Here is a 15,755-nt window from a genome sequence, read left to right on the forward strand (position 1 = left end):
ATATCCCTGCTTTTCATTTTTCAAAGGTTTTTATTCAACAGTCAAAGCTGCCCACAGCAATCCATAGAGGCCTCTGTCAGTGGTAAATAGTAAATAGTAAATACAGTAAATAGACCCCCATAACATAATGATTCAACCCCCAGGAATCTAGGAGTAGGTTAGTAACCCCAGTCTCCCCCACACCCCCACTAGGCCTGGAATGGTATCGCCCGCTTTGTCAGGAGGTCCCCCCACTGGGCCTGGAATGGCATTGCCCACTGTGTCTGGAGGTGCCTGAACCCTTCCTTCCTTGAGTAATATTCACAACAGACAAACCATTTCCATCAGTGCTCCCAGTATACACTACCACCACAACCCCCCCCCCCCCCCCCCCCACTGTCTCCATTTTGTTCTTCAGGGCGATGTAACGATGTCACACATGCACACGCACGCCATGCACCTAATGCTCTAACTACTCACTCTCACTGTTGCCATGGAAATACATCATTGAACCCATACTGTGCTGGAAAGGACTGTAGACTGTCCCAGTCCTGCCTTCTGTCCCTGCCAAAATCCAATTTCCCTGTCTCTCCCTAAAGCCACACTGTTTAACAAAATAAAAAAAGAAAACTTTGTTACCTGGCTCAATGGATGTTTTGGTACGTTCTTGGAGTCAGATGTACAGGATATATAGAATAAACCTAAAATTACACTCTTAGGCCTAGCGATAACCTGATCAATGATGTAATGCATTAATTTCAGAAAACAAAACAGTATTACGCAGGACTAACCAGCACACACACACACACACACAAACACTGTAATCCAACAGATATTTATATATGTGTACACACACACACACACACACACACACACACACACACACACACACACACACACACACACACACACACACACACACACACACACACACACGGCAGCCACTGGTAAAGATCCCAGGAGCTAAAAATATAGAACTTAATACAATTAAACAAGATTTTGCATCAGGACCTCAGTACTGTACATGTGCTTCATTATATTTCGATATTTGGTGGCTTTAAAAAATCGCGAACCCCTTTGTCTCCCCGTTACATGCCCTCGGCATTGTTTCCGCCACGGCACACGCAGGAGTCTTCCAACAAAATGTTTAAAAATAGCTTTTCTGCAGCATGGCCTTGTTCCCGGGGGTGTGTGTGTGTGTGTGTGGGTGTGGGATGGGGGGCAGACGCATGCTCACAGGGCAGCAGGATTCTTTAACTTGAATGGACGGCAGATTAAAATATTTCACGCGGGAGGAAAAACCAACAGAACAGCACAGCTCCCTACGACGTATATCGTTTCTGAAAGGCTTCGTCAAGGATTTTCCGCAGGGGTTAGTTGTCCAGTTCAGTTGGTCTCGCATAGCGCTGGAGATGCCCCTCAAACGTTCATTGACAGTATGTGCTACAGAAAAATCAGCAGCAAGATTTCAGCATCGCGCCATCTAACGTGAGGGGGAACAAGGCCCATGCATCAGGGACTGAGACATTTACAGCATCGTGAGACTGATCCGCCCCCCACACCTCATGTAATGCCAGCAGATCTAGCCTCTCGCTGCATGAGAACCCTTCTCAGAACATTTTTGACTACAACGCCAAACCTGCTTCTTTCCACTCATTCCATACAATTTTGATGTTTCATCCTAGAAGGGAAGGAACCATCTAGGGGAGGAACTCTCCAAGTCGGGGGAGGAACAGCTCCAACAAAGTGCTAGTGAGCTGTTCCATTGCATAAAAAGTTCGCTGAGACCTGAAAATGAATGTGCTTGCAGTGTCCATGCCTCCTCACTCTGGGGGGGGGGGGGGGTGGGGGTTGGTGGGTGAGATCAGGAAGAGAGCTTCTTCTTGGGCAGGTAGGCATTGGTGATCTGGTTCATCACCACCAGGGCTGGGAAGAACGGCAGCAGCAGGAAGGCGTACCAGGGCGGGCCGCGCACGGTGGCCTGGAACCAGTCGCTACAGACAGCCAGTACCACGGTGCCCGTTGACAGCAGGTAGGCCAGCAGCCCGCAGGTGGCGTGGTAGAGTCGCAGGCGTGAGACGGCGGTACCCAGGCGCAGACGTGGCGACAACAGCAGCCCCACTCCACAGCCCGCCTGGAGCACGGTGGCCACCAGCGTGCTCGCACCCAGCCAGCCATGCCAAGTGGTCAAGTGGGGGCGCTCCGACAATGATTTACTGGCCACCATAAAGGCTAGGCCGCCGGCCCCGCCTGCCAGCACCAGGGCTTGCAGGAACCAGTGCATTCGCACCTTGGCCTGCCGGGACTTGAAGCAGAAGGGGGTGCACTCAGTGGAGAACAGAAGGATTCCCTCAGTCATACACAGGCAGAACTGCGTGGGAGAGAAGGGCGTTCAGGCACGTTCAGGCACCTGGTCACCAGGGATGTTATTCTTATCATTGTCATTACTTCTCCTTACAGTGCTTCTCTGGTTATGCTCCTGGAACACGATGGACATTCGCTCAGACACATCATCATTCAGCAATGCTGTCGGGTCAGAACCGCCTGTCACATGCACCTTGCCCCCCTCCCCCCAGCTTATGTCACTGCTAGTCTAATCAGTGCTCTGTGGCAACTATGACTGACAGGGAATGACATCCCTGTTCTTGTTACACTGAGGCATCTAGTCACACCAAAGTAAGTCAGCATAAATTACCCCCCAACATCTTGCAGAAATATGTAGGTTTGCTTGAATACTTACTGCTGCAGACATACACACTGGATGCCAGGAGAAAAGACCTGTAACATAAGACCAGAGTATTAAGCCAACAGAAACTCAGTAGACATGCAATACACACACACACACACACACACACACACACAACTTAAACCCTATCGCAAACAGCTAAGCACTGAGCTAGGGGGTCAGCTCTTCCGTCCCTGTTTTACCCAAATAAATTATATGGAAACTTTTTCATTAAGCGTTTCAAATAGCATGAAACAGTGAAGATGAAACTGCCAGTGGTAGGCGTGCGGCAGCACATGGGTGCTCTTTGTTACTGCTTGGCACCGACGGTACCGAAGACGCTCGGCTCTGCCTGGGTATTTCTCTGAGCATTGTTCTGTCCTTTTTCATCCTGGAACAAAATAGCTTTTGAAAGCCCCCGGGCCAATTAGCGTTGATAAAAAAGATCGCCCACATTAGCCATAGGGAATATTCTGAAAACTGCCTAGAAAGTATATACCGGGTAAATCCAACAGGTTACTTCTATATTAAATAAGATTGATAGAGGGTATTTTTAACTCGCTTATTTTGATTAAAGAAATCCAATATGTGTCTGTTTTAGGCTACAGAGCCAATTAAGATAAATGACGTGGAAAAACGGGGAACACGGAAACTCTGGGGAATGGATGTAAATTATGCAAACAAGGGCGACAAACAACGACAGTTTGTGCATCTCGGGAAACACAATGTGTTAACATATAAATAAGACCCACTACCAACACAACTAGGTCTCAAACCATAAGCACGAATTTATCTAGGGTTTTGTTAAACGCAAACTTACTTGTTCCTGGTCGGGACAGCAGTGACATAAGTATGGTAAGTCCCAAGGCGATAACGTGCGCTGCGATCACTGCAACCCGGCGCATCCACACATACAGCCAGTACTCCCTCATTCCCAGTCCCTCGCCCACTGGGCTGTATTCCACCTCCGACCGCATCCCGATGCTGCACCGCATCTGGCTATGTTATCAACCGAGGGTCAACCGGTACACACATGGCGACCGTCCCAAGGAGTGTCCTTGCCGTCTTCGCTTCTTGGATATGGGTAACCTCACATTACTAATGCATACGACATCGTCAAGCGTGACTAGGGCTCCGCGCGTATTGACAAGTAACTAAGCGTTGATACCGGCTGCAATTTTGACGTCAAGCTTCGGAACCCCCCTGAATTATGTATAAACAAACCGGAGAAGTAGCACGGAGTACACTCACAACACTTTTAGCTAGCATAAAACACTGATAGGCCTATTTAAAAAAACTCATGCCAAAACACAGGGATGAGGATATGCGCATGTCCAGCCGCCCGTTCCATTCGCCGGTCTTTCATACAATCCTCTGCGATGTGTCCACCTGCCGCAGGGAAATGCGGAACTTCCGGGATGCCATGTGACGTTGGTAAAAGACGCGCTGACGTCACACGCCGAACGAAGCGCCTAATGGCGACGCCGGCGTCTCTTCGTGTCGTTTATCTGAAATTTCCGTTCAGGTCCAATTTCGTCCCGCATGTGATGGACACAACCCCACGTTTACACCGCAGTGGTTTAAACTCTTACACTTTACGTATAGCAGACAAACGGCTATAGGAATATCGAATATGAACCGCATCAAATAGGAAATATTATTTCCATATGAAAACTGGGTGTAATGTGAAAGATGTGTGCATCTGACAGCCATGTTACAATTTCTCATGGTGTCAGTCCGACAAGTTATTCCCATAAACGACTCCATCAGTAAATACAGAAATATTTTATTTAACAAAAGACAGGTCAGAAAACATAACACATAACTCCTTAACCCAGGGCTTGGTCCCACTGTAATTTTGCTTGAGATTTTAGGTAAAGGCTGTAAGAGACTGTAGACATTGTCCATCCTTATTAAAAAATGCCAGGAGGGGAAAAAATAATCCCCAAAGCAAAATTCATAATAAATGTCAAAGAGAAAAAGCTTGGGACTTCAAGTGTTAAGGAGGATTTAATCCGTTTCCAGAAATCGGCTTCCGTTTAGCAGCATAACAGGTAATTTTCTGAGGTATTTCTATCATTTATACACAGGTCATTGAAAGTCCATTTGTTGTCTCTCCCCCTCTCTCTCTCTCACTCACACACACTCACACTCACTCACTCACTCACGCACCCACACAAACGTGCTCCTCCGTTCCCTTCCAGCAGTCAGTGGCAGCAGACTCCCAAACGCTTCACTCCTTGTGGCTCACTGGAGAGGCACTGTCAGTGGTGCAGTTTTGGCTGTTCAGACATGAAGGGGGTTGTCAATGTCAGTCAGAGTCTGGCTCACAAACACTGCTGTTCAGTCCTGGCATTCAGGTGACAAAGACACACATTCCAACCGACTGGCAAAATATAAACCTGTATGTGCAGTTTATAATCCCTATAATTTATGCATTATTTATGAATGTTTATGCATTACTGAAATCATGGCACATCACAGTCTTACATCACCATGAAACCCAAGGTTGGAAACAGGGACGATCAGAAATGTTTCCGCCACACTAATGATATGACACATGCTTATGAATAAGGTATGAAGTTCTAATTGTATGTTCCCTGAAAAACCAGAAATGCATTTTTCTTCCGCTATAAAGGATTTTAGAATTTAGAATTTGGTGATCAGTGGTCATTGTTGACACACATTGCAGAGGGCAGCTAATTCAGCGCACAGGGAGCAGTGCTTGGGGGTGGTACCTTGTACAGGGTACCTCAGTAGTGCCTTGCTGGTTGGGGATTCGAACCTACAATCTTTCAATTACAAGTTTGCTTCCCTAACCATCAAGCCACCATTGCCCACAGACACCACATTTTGCAAAAACAACTAAAAGTTCAGCATCTATGATAGATAGATCGATTTCTTCTACTCTGCATACTAGGTGCTGCAGCATATGGGTAAGAATTTACAAGATATGGGTAGAATTTATTTAATGGTTTGACAAGAAGGTAGTTAAGTTACTTGGGCACAGAACATCTCAGGGTAAAAGGAACCATGCGACTCCTTAAGCCAAACCATGGTTGGACGACCAAAGTAACCTGAAGACTGTACACAGGGCACCCTTTTAAGTGCCTGAGCAAAACTGCTCACCAACAGTGCTGGAAATGTTGCCCTGTGTATCGCCAACTTAAGAGAACCAGAGTACTAGTGAAGGTAATTAATACGGCTATTTATCCAGCTATATAAAACCAGCTAAAATCTTCAAGAGCTTCAAATGAAAAATAATAAAATTAAATAATGCCCTCCCCTCTTAGAGGAATTGGGGGTTGGGGGCAACTGGGGCCCGCCCTAAAAACCCACCTTCTGCGCGCTGAGCTTGGGCTCCAGGTTCTTCCCCTCCTTTCTCCATGTGAAAAAGCCAGGATGTAGGGGGGCCGTGGATGGGCGTGGGGGTTTGGAGGGTGGGGGTAGTCCGGCTTTGCGCTTGCGGCCGGGGCCGGGGCCCTTGTGCTCATGGCCGCTTGTCCTGCTGTGAAGGGCAGGGCCTCGGGGGGTGTGGTCAGGGGGCGGGGCTCGCTTTAATAACCCCAGGGAGGACGAATGGGGCTCTGTGGGTGTGGCCTGTGGGCGTGGTTTATTGCCCGGTGACAGCGTGCCATTGGCAAGTCCGTGTGGGGCATGGGTGGTCCGAGTGGGGTCGGGTGTCCTGCCCCGTTCCTGGAGCACACAGTTCCTGTCATTAGCTGAAGCATGGTCTCCCTGCGGGGAAGCCCTCCTCTTGCGCTCCACCTCCCGCTGCCGTCCCTGCTGCTTACTGGGCCGGCCCACAGGGTTTCGGGGGCGGCTCAAGCCGGGGAGCGTAGTCTGAGAGCCATGGGCGGGGCGGGGTGGCGTCACCACCTGGCTACTAGCGGGGGACGTCCTGAGAGAGAGCGAGCTGGCAGCCAGCCCAGCTGCCGCGTTAGAGGTCACGCTCCGCTGGACCTGCGGCTCCGGCGTTTGAGGTATTTTCCTGCAAGGGGGGATGCTAATGGTCAGCTTCTGGGCAGCAAAAGTAAAGCTGCACAGTCAATTCCTCATACAGCATCTGCAGTGACAGGAGATGATAGGGCCTAGACACTCACCTCCACAGGGGGGCGCCGAGATGCTGCTCCACCATGGCACTGAGGGCCGACCGCAAGCGGAGGAGCCGCCGGTCGAAGGTGAACAGGCCCGGGCCGAGAGTGCGGCTTCCGAAAGTGCACAGCTGCGAGGGAGAGAGTGAGAGAGAGTGTGAGGAAGGGAGAGAGAGAGAGAGTGTGAAAGGAAGGGAGAGATAGAGAGGCAGAGAGAGTGAGAGGGAGTGAGAGAGCCCTTATAGTAACCACCCGAATAACTGGCTCAGAAACCAGCTTGTGCCCCCAACAGGTTCCCCAACCGGTAGGGTGGCATGTCTCAGCCCCACGTGCCCCACCCTCATCACTGACGCAGCAGAGCAGGAGCAGCTGAGTGGCAAGGACAGGAATTAGCAGAAGCATTCGGGGGAGGTTCTGTTAGCGCGGACCTCATGCTCCTTAAACGCTCAATTATGTTGTTCCCCTTACTGACCTAATTTATCAATCACTCATTTCGACTTGATGTGCTGGGGGTGCTGTGGGGGTGGGGGGGAGAACTACCTTTGTCGCCCAAATTTTCTTCTCCAAAAAATACATCTACATAAAACTGGGGTCGTCTTACATTTGTGGACTAGAACTGAAATGTAATGATATGCATTCAACAGTAGAGAACAGTACAGAAAATTGTAAACCATTAGGGGCTAAATAAAGAGAGCAACTATCATTGTAAAAGTGTGGTCATGTCCTTTGTTAAAATGACAACCACAAAATGTGTTTTTTGCACTCTTTTTTTTGTGGGTCTGCTGCATCGAAAATATTCTACATCTACATTGACTATCTATACTTCCCTCCCTAAATAATACATTTGTTTACTGGAATGTTTGTTTGTGGAATGTTTAATAGAATTACTGTAAATGCGATTTAGTGAGATGGTTAGCCTCTTACATGTTCCTGTCAAATAAAATAATTTTTCTTTATAAAAATAAGATTTTCTAAAAATAGATGCTCAAAAAGTGTGTGCGAGTGGGGGGGGAGTCATCTTATAATCAGGGTCGTCTAATATTCGGGCCAAAATGTCACATATGCTGGTCATCCAGGAACATGTCTCAGAACAGCCACTAGAGGCTGCTGTCACCACCCTCCCCTTAAAGAACAGCAGTGACAGTGAGGCTGTGCTGCAGTGCCCCTGCAGTTCCATACCCCGATAGGTTTTGGGTGCCAGGGCATGCCATGCCAATCAGGCAGCTCCTCGGTGCCCTCCCCTTCGCTGCCCTCGCTGGAGAGACGCCCGTGGCTCAGAGGTGACACCGGGGGCTGAGCCTCCCTCTCCTCACAGCCAGGCCTGTCCTCTTCTGTGTCCCCCTCCCATAATGCCCTTGACCTGCCAGAACAGACAAGGCATCAGCAGTCTGATTCACGGGGCCCTGGAGTGCTCTGGGTGCTGCTAAGCAGATGTGTTTGCTGTTTTAACTAGTTGGGTAATAGGTCATGTGACCTCAGTTGGCAGGTCAGAGATGTCATCACGCACCTTAAAGGGGTGCAATCAGCGGGAGGCCTCCGGCTGGGCTCCCCAGAGCTGTCGGGGCTGCCCGGTCCCTCCTCTGGCTCCTCCTTGGCTTGGACAGTCTGCTCGCGAGCCTTGGAGCTCATCTTTAGCTCTGCCACAAGCTGGTCGAAGTTCTTGCTCCTCCCCAGGACCTTACGGCGCTGGTGGATGGAGTGGATCTGACAGGGAAGGAGTGAGGATGGCAGAGATGAGAGGGAGAAAGCAAGGTACCACCTCCATTTTTTCCCCCCAGTATTATTTTTAGTGAACATGCGGATTTGTTTTTACGAGTTTATGAAGAAGATAAAGGAAAATGCAATTCAAACTCCTTTCAGGCGTCATTATTATTATTATTTTTTTAAGTATACCGTCCCTTAACCAGTGCACTACATACTGGCCCTCAGTACAGCTTGCAGGAACCCAGACAGAAATCACATTACAATGTGCTGACATAGCAGTCACTGACCCCGTCTACAGAAAACCAGCTAAATCAGCTAACAGGATACAGGTTCCACTTCCTCTTCTGGGAATCCCTGCTTTGGGTCAAAGGTCAAAGTGCCTCAGGCTTATGATGCCCATTGCAGCATGTACCTATAGCTCACTAGAGCAGATAGACAGTGTTCCTACCCACAAAGCTTGAACTGTGTGGGAGGGGAAACAGGCTTTAATTGACAGCTGAGGGTTGCATCCTCTCCCCCACCCCCTTTCCTATAAGTGCATTTCCTGTAAGTGAGATCACACTTCCTGCTTGTGCATGACCACGCTTCCCGCTGTAGGTTCAATAAGCCGAGCCCCCTGACTGCAGTAAACCCTGGTGCGCCGCCCTTTTGGCAGCATGTGTGAGAACACAAAGGACGGACCTCGATCTTTGGCTTAAAGCGCGGCCATTCTGCATGGCGCCTGAGGGCGGGCTTATGATCCTTCACCTACATTCCTCAAGTTCCAGGGCTGAAAGGAGGAGCAACTTCAGCGTGACACTACTAACATTACGACAGGGCTGTCGTTTTGCAGCTCATGATCCAGATTTTAGGGGTTAATTCTTAAGACTCTCCGGTCAGATAGGTCCATACATATTTCTCAGCTTGGACACACGCTTGAATTGCATGGTGCCGTTTTTCTAAAACTGCCATGCAGATGCAAAAGAAAAAGATAACAGCAATCAGAGGAATGACAAGGAAGATGAAGGGCTCGGTTACATTGCAGGTCAGCAGCCTGGTGCAGAGCTTCTTCCTCTCCGGGTCCAGGACACCACAGTGCTTGTCCAGGTCACACTCCTTCCCTGGACAAAAGGAAACAAACACAAGCTCATTAGTGATGCAGAGTAGCACAAGCTCCGCCCCCAACTCCCTTCTGGTCCTGGGATTGGCCAGCAGTCTTCTCATTGTCCGCTTACTGATCCTCCTGTAGGTCCTGGACCCGCCAGGCGTACGGCCCGGCTCCCCTCTGCGTTGCTGGGGCTTCTCTGATGGAGAGGTCCCACCGGGCAGAGAGACGGCACCCCCTTGGGGCCATGGGGGGTCCTTGAGGCTGGGGCCCGGAGAGCGTGGGGGGGAGCCAGATGATGGGGGATGCCTGGAAGAGGAGCCCCCTGCGGTGGGGGTGGCGGCAGTGTGGCAGGCCTTATTGGGAGGTGAAAGGCTGGGGAAAGGAGGAAAGGAACAAAAGAATGAGGAGGAGACCGAGGAGAAAAAAAGCTGATTCGTACTTCTCCGCATACGCACTAGCGGACGTGTCAACTCAAATGTTTATGATGCCTCTGTGGTAGAACGCCTGCTGCACTCCACTGTGTGCAGGCAGTGGTGAAGGAGCAGCTCTGGACACACTGCGCACTGCACACGATCAAGCTGCCAGAGCCCACTTTAAACACCAACATGGATGCTTTTGACGAGCATTAGGGTAGTCTGCAAACCCTACAGACTATTTACAAGGTAATAAAACTGTTACATACATTTAAATGCGTGCGTGTGTAAGTGAGTACAGTCCTGTGTGGGAGTAGGGGGCGGGACTGGTGCCGCAAAGCGACACTGTACTATGAAGTGAGGTTACTGGTTTATCGGGGTAACTTTTCGGATTTAAGGTACCACAGTTTAAATGGACTTCATATTCGTTCACTTACATTTTGCCCAGACCACCTTAAATCTGACAAGTTACCCCGACACGCCGGTAACCCCGCTTAGTAGTACAGACCCCTGGACAAATACTGTGGTGTCCTGGACCCGAACTTAAAATCTCACGCCAGCAAACTGACCAAAGTTGGTACCCCTGCGAGCCAGCTCTACATCTGTAACACAGAGAAACAGACACGAACCTCTTTGCTGTGGTATGTGTGATGGGAATATCAAAATAATTATTTACATTATTATTATTAATAATAATTATTGTTATTTAAAAAAAAATGCATAGAACGTGTTGTATTTATATGTGTAAAGTACGCAGCTTGACTGGAGAACTATGACCGTTTCCATGAACACATACGCAGGATGGATATGCGAGTGCTGTGCTCGTGCAGAGAAGTATGAACCAGCCTAAGGAGAGAGACACAACTACTGCTACCAGCGCTAGACTGACCTCTGACCCGAGAGGATGCCACAGAAACACAGCTGCACACATCAGTGCCCACAGTCAATAGCGACAGTTCAGCCCTAAGTTCTGCCCGCAATGGCTCTAAGAGAGGAGATGTTTCCGCAGGTCCTCGCCGAGCCGACCAATTGAATCTCGCCACATCGCAAAGGCAGGCGGGACAAACAGCATGGATAGCCACAAACGGTACATTCCATGGAGCTCGCTGCTGCCCCTAAGGGATGCGCAGATGATTTTTCAGTCATTTTTTGGACCGAGATATGGTTGATTATATATGTGGACACACTAACGGAACCCACAGAGGTCCAAACGTAGGAGCAGTGAGGGAGCACGATGACGTGGGGGTGACTGGGCCCCAGGGACACTAACCACGACTAATTAAAACAAAAGCACCATTCCAGCATGGCAGCTTGGCCTGTCGGCCCCCCTTTTTAGGATAGCCAATCATGCGAGCGGAAGACGGCAGGACTTACCGGGCGCTGTCCCTCTGTGGCTTGGGCGGCCTGTAAGGAGGGGGTGCGTGTCGCGAGCGGGGTGGGGCAGCGGCGGCGGCCGCCACAGGGGGGCGTCCGTGGGCCTTGCCGAGTGAGCCGTGCCGCCGCTCGCAGTGACGCTCGAACGCTTGGGGCTTGACCACCTGACCGCAGTGGCTACAGACCACCAGGTAGAAGTCATCCTGCGCAGGGCAGTGCCCAAACATGGACATGTCTTTTGGGAAGGGGGAGGGGGGTTAAAGAGAAAGCAGAAGGTCAGAAGGTAACAGGACTTTAAGCAGGAGGCGGCTAGCTATTGCACCTTGGAACAAAATTAACCCAAAATATTTGTAATAACTAAGAATAATGTATTCAGCTGTAGAAATAACAGCCCATCGTAAAGAATAATAAAGCATCCAATCCATGGACTCTCCAGCCTTTGGCCACATCCTTCCTGGGATAGACCGCAGGCTCCCAGGGAATATGACTCTCCTCTAATCCAGTGCATGATGTGGGGCCACCACCTGCCAGGTTAAAGACGTGGCCCAGCCAAAGTGCTGCGTCATGTGACAGGCACAGATCAAACACCTTCGGGAGACTGAATGCATAACAACAGCTAAAAACAGAAGATGTCCGATTCCAAGTACGGCCGCTAAAAAGCTTCAGATGAACTGAAAAGTGACGCATGCAAAACTGTCATCCTTTCCCGCAGTTCAAGCTGAGCAAGGCCACACTCACGATTCACAATGCCCTTAGCTCGTGACACATTCGGGGTGAAATTGGCGGGCGTGACCAGGTCCGAAACGCACACCACAGTCTGCCACACCACAGAGGATACAAACTGCCGTGCTTTGCCCCCCCCGCACCCACCCCTAAGAGCTGGTATTCTCACAGCCAAGTTAGCCTCTAGTACTTGGGCAGGCTAAATTTAGAGACAGACTCGTTTAAATCCCACACCTCAGACGGCGGTTTGACTCATCCGCTCACTGCAAACCGACGGCGGCAGCGTGTGGGCTGCTTATACCATCGCTAAATGCCGGCTGAGGCCCTCTGGGCTCCCACGGCATACTGGGGGGGCTCTCCTCCACTCAGAGCCCACCCTCCAGCATGATGTCATGTGACCTGTAGCTTGGAACGGGAACAACCTGCTTTGGTAGAAGGTGTGCAGAAGGACTATGTATTTCAGAGGCATTACTGAGCTGGAATACACGGGGGGGGGGGCAGAATGGCAGACAGATGTATTGTACAGAGCCACTGGCTGCAGAACTCAAAAACACTTTTTTCCCCTTCCTCGTTGTTAACCACTTCGCCTTCGCGTTCCCACAGAACCGCCAGGGATTCCCAACAGCAGACACACCAGGCTGCGGCCAGCTGACGTACCTTCTCTCCTCAACGTCATCGTCTCCGCCCTCTTCTTCCCATTCTTGCCACACTCTTCCCCATCAGACCCTGGGACAGACGCGGCTTTAAGATGCGTTTCCACAAAGGCAATACCAAGATGGGTTTCGGGCAATCCAGCAGGCACATGACCCACAGTCTCAGAATGATATAAACCAAAACTAACAAATATTAAAGCAATATTGCATTGTGTGTGTGCCCAAGAGGTACATGTGCCATAATCAGCAAAGTGTACTCATAGAAGCAAATGGGGGATTGACACTGAAACTGATACGGGGTTTTAATAAATGAGGGGGGGGCATGGATTTCTCCGCAGGGTTGGGGTAACCTCTCCCTTCGTCCGGGCCGCCAGGGAAATCCCTGTCACTCGTAACGCAACAAGCACGCTGCAAGTTTTAACTAGTTATCTGGCTCAGATATAAGCCATCTGCACAACTGGCAGGCGTGCAGGCGGGCCGGCGCCGCGCGTGCGTTTGGTCTTTCGGGGACTGAAGCGACCGCTTGGGCCGGCATCGGACATCCCGCGAGTGGCAATGCGCTTCTGGAGAGGTGCCAAACAATGCGAGGCGGGCGCACGCCGTGAAGTCAAGCCGCCTCCCGTGACATGCCGAAGGAGAAGCGCTGCCCCCCGCGCCTTCCTCCTCCAAAGAGTTGCGAGCAGCGATTCCGAAAAGAGCCGCCGCGGCATCGCCGGGGACGTGTCCTGACGGCACCGCAGCCGCTGTGTGATCGCTAGCTTACAGGGTCGTACTCCACCTCCTCATCATCATCATCTTCGGCCGCCCGGTGTCCGCCTCCGCTCTAAGTTCTTTAACCACCCATCTCTCAGAACTCGTCCACGCTGCCTTTTCCGACAATTGTAGAGGGATAAATCAAGTACGTTCCGCATAACACAAAGTCGGCCACATGTAATGAGAGGCCACGGTGGTTAAAACGCGTAGTTACTTTTTCCCTAGAAAACCGTACGATTATTAATGCGCTAGGACCCAGGAGAGTTCCTAAACTCGCAGCTCAATATACAGCCAGCACTAGGACCCAGCGGGTCCTTTGTTTGGGTTACATGGACAGGGTGCTACGCTTTCCAGCAAAAAATAAACCGCAGCAGAGCGGCTGCGCGACCCGAACCTCGGCGACGCAGTTGCCCACACGTTCACTCACCTTCCGAAACGAACGCGTTCACTCTTTCCACCCAGGAGCTCCAGCTCTGGCCCACGAAGTCCTCGAGACTCGGGACCCAACGATCCAAAGCAGCCATTGCTGCTGCTGCGCGTTCACGCACCGCCATCATCGCTGCGCGGGCATGCTCCTTACGTCATCGCTCGCGCTCCCGCGAGTGGTAGGGTAACCGGCGTGCGTGGGCACGATACGCGGGCCTTAGGGGTGTGCGAGGTCGTATCGTAACTCACATCTTCGTCTATCTATAAGGATTAATACAATTGCGTTAGTAGAACGAAACGCGTCTACCAGTATCATTTTAAGGACACTTCTAAGTTGTTGGACTAAATGTAAGTTAGTGTCATTTGAGAAAACTAATATGGATCTTCACTGTACAGTTATTCACAATTACATTACAAGGAAATCAGTTAATGTACCTTACGCAGCAAAACCGTCGAACGCCCTTGAATCATGGGTCGGAGGCTGGGGCTGTGCCGTGCTGCCGAACAGCGCTCAGGAACTGAGGCGTGATTGGCTGTGAAGAGAGGGCGGGGCCTAGTAGAAATGTGAATCGGGTTCCCACGACAAGAACTGTTCTTTTTCACCGGATGAACTGTAGCCAGATTTATCAATCAGTTAATAAATAACATATTGCTTAGTAAAACACGGTTTTAGAAACAATTAAAATGACATAGATATTATAATAACATATGTAGTCATATATATATAACGAAAATTATTACCTGACCTTCTCTGATATGATTATGAGTAGCACTGGTACCTACGGTAAAAATGACTTATTCACAGAATATGAACTATAGTAAAAGGGGTGACTAATGGTGGACAGAGGTCTGACGCACACCACTGTTAGTGAGCTGGGTTTCGAAAAAGCTGCAAGCTGAACACTCTGTTGCTGCTGTTGATGCATTACCCCAGGGCCAGACCAGAGGCAGAATTAAAACCGAAAATGATGGCTAAGTATTGGGTTAACGTTTAGGTTATAATGAAGTACAATGAACCATTTAGCATGTGAAATACCTCTGGTGAATTTACTATGCTATACATTTCTTTTATACCACATAAAATGTTGTAAAATGGAGGAAATATGAGGACCTGAGAGCACAACACCAAGTCATGGCTATCTGAGGTGTATTACATGCAGTGTTAGTGTATCAATACACACTGTGGCTTGTATATTTCTCTGTGGTCAGGACACAGCAAACCTATACTATAAATGTTTTTTTCTCTAAATTTCAATGAGAGTGTGTGAATCTCAGAAGTGAGAAGGAGTTGTTCATGTTTTTGGGATATGCATTTTTTGGTATAACGAGGTAATCAGCATCTTGTGGATGAAATATTCAGGGAGGACGGAACTTCTACGATGGTTTAGTACAAGTGTTTTAACATTTATAGGTGAGGAAAAGCAGTGTGCGTTCTGATATGCAAACAGGGCAGGGAGGCAAGTACCTCATACAGAAGGGACACGTTCAAATAATTTAATCCAAGTAAGAGCTCTTTCAGCAGCATTGCGGTAGTAGCTGAAAAAGCCAGAGGGAGGCGAATGGACAGCTAGACAGCAGAGTTTTACAACATCTGTGAGGCTTTCTGCATCATCCAAAAAAATTATATCATGGTTGCACTGTATTTTGGAAATATTTAAAATGCAGGTAAATGGCAACGCCTGGGTCATTTCCACAGACCACATAGACCAAATAATCAAATGAGGACATGCCTTTTGTATTTTAGTTCCCAGATGTGATTTTCATGTAGCACTGTGCCATATGCCGTAGAGTGTAATTCAGATTAAAATGAACTCTCTTCTTCCA

The 15,755-nt window shown here is 49.5% G+C and overlaps 2 protein-coding genes across 2 annotated transcripts; both read right to left on the minus strand.

Annotated features, from left to right (window-relative positions):
* Positions 1 to 10: 10 nt before the first annotated feature.
* Positions 11 to 4,135, minus strand: LOC125747221 (probable transmembrane reductase CYB561D1). Its single transcript, XM_049022166.1, has 3 exons — positions 3,525 to 4,135; positions 2,720 to 2,757; positions 11 to 2,350 (listed from the first exon to the last, which is right to left on the minus strand). The coding sequence occupies exons 1-3, from the start codon at positions 3,697 to 3,699 to the stop codon at positions 1,844 to 1,846; spliced, it is 720 nt and encodes a 239-aa protein (XP_048878123.1). The 5' UTR covers positions 3,700 to 4,135; the 3' UTR covers positions 11 to 1,843.
* Positions 4,136 to 4,474: 339 nt separating this feature from the next.
* Positions 4,475 to 14,470, minus strand: atxn7l2a (ataxin 7-like 2a). The gene is made up of 11 exons (XM_049022163.1): positions 14,367 to 14,470; positions 13,933 to 14,192; positions 12,757 to 12,825; positions 11,377 to 11,611; positions 9,717 to 9,961; positions 9,520 to 9,602; positions 8,306 to 8,502; positions 7,978 to 8,158; positions 6,808 to 6,929; positions 6,044 to 6,695; positions 4,475 to 4,986 (listed from the first exon to the last, which is right to left on the minus strand). Exons 2-11 carry the CDS (start codon positions 14,060 to 14,062, stop codon positions 4,969 to 4,971), a joined length of 1,932 nt encoding a protein of 643 aa, XP_048878120.1. The 5' UTR covers positions 14,063 to 14,192; positions 14,367 to 14,470; the 3' UTR covers positions 4,475 to 4,968.
* Between the last annotated feature and the right edge of the window lie 1,285 nt (positions 14,471 to 15,755).

Source organism: Brienomyrus brachyistius, chromosome 8 (genome assembly GCF_023856365.1).
Source record: "Brienomyrus brachyistius isolate T26 chromosome 8, BBRACH_0.4, whole genome shotgun sequence".
Classification (NCBI taxonomy): Eukaryota; Metazoa; Chordata; class Actinopteri; order Osteoglossiformes; family Mormyridae; genus Brienomyrus; species Brienomyrus brachyistius.

What these genes read in the sequence shown, in the direction of transcription:
- LOC125747221 (XM_049022166.1), bottom strand. Translation starts at nt 3,699, where the DNA reads ATGCGGTGCAGCATCGGGATGCGGTCGGAGGTGGAATACAGCCCAGTG. An exon ending in GCTGTCCCGACCAGGAACAA is followed by an intron (nt 2,758 to 3,524) that starts GTAAGTTTGCGT and finishes CTTATGTTACAG; the next exon opens with GTCTTTTCTCCTGGCATCCA. An exon ending in CAGTGTGTATGTCTGCAGCA is followed by an intron (nt 2,351 to 2,719) that starts GTAAGTATTCAA and finishes TCTCCCACGCAG; the next exon opens with TTCTGCCTGTGTATGACTGA.
- atxn7l2a (XM_049022163.1), bottom strand. Translation starts at nt 14,062, where the DNA reads ATGATGGCGGTGCGTGAACGCGCAGCAGCAGCAATGGCTGCTTTGGAT. An exon ending in CAGGACCTACAGGAGGATCA is followed by an intron (nt 9,603 to 9,716) that starts GTAAGCGGACAA and finishes CCTTTTGTCCAG; the next exon opens with GGAAGGAGTGTGACCTGGAC. An exon ending in CCAGGCTGCTGACCTGCAAT is followed by an intron (nt 8,503 to 9,519) that starts GTAACCGAGCCC and finishes CTTCCCTGTCAG; the next exon opens with ATCCACTCCATCCACCAGCG.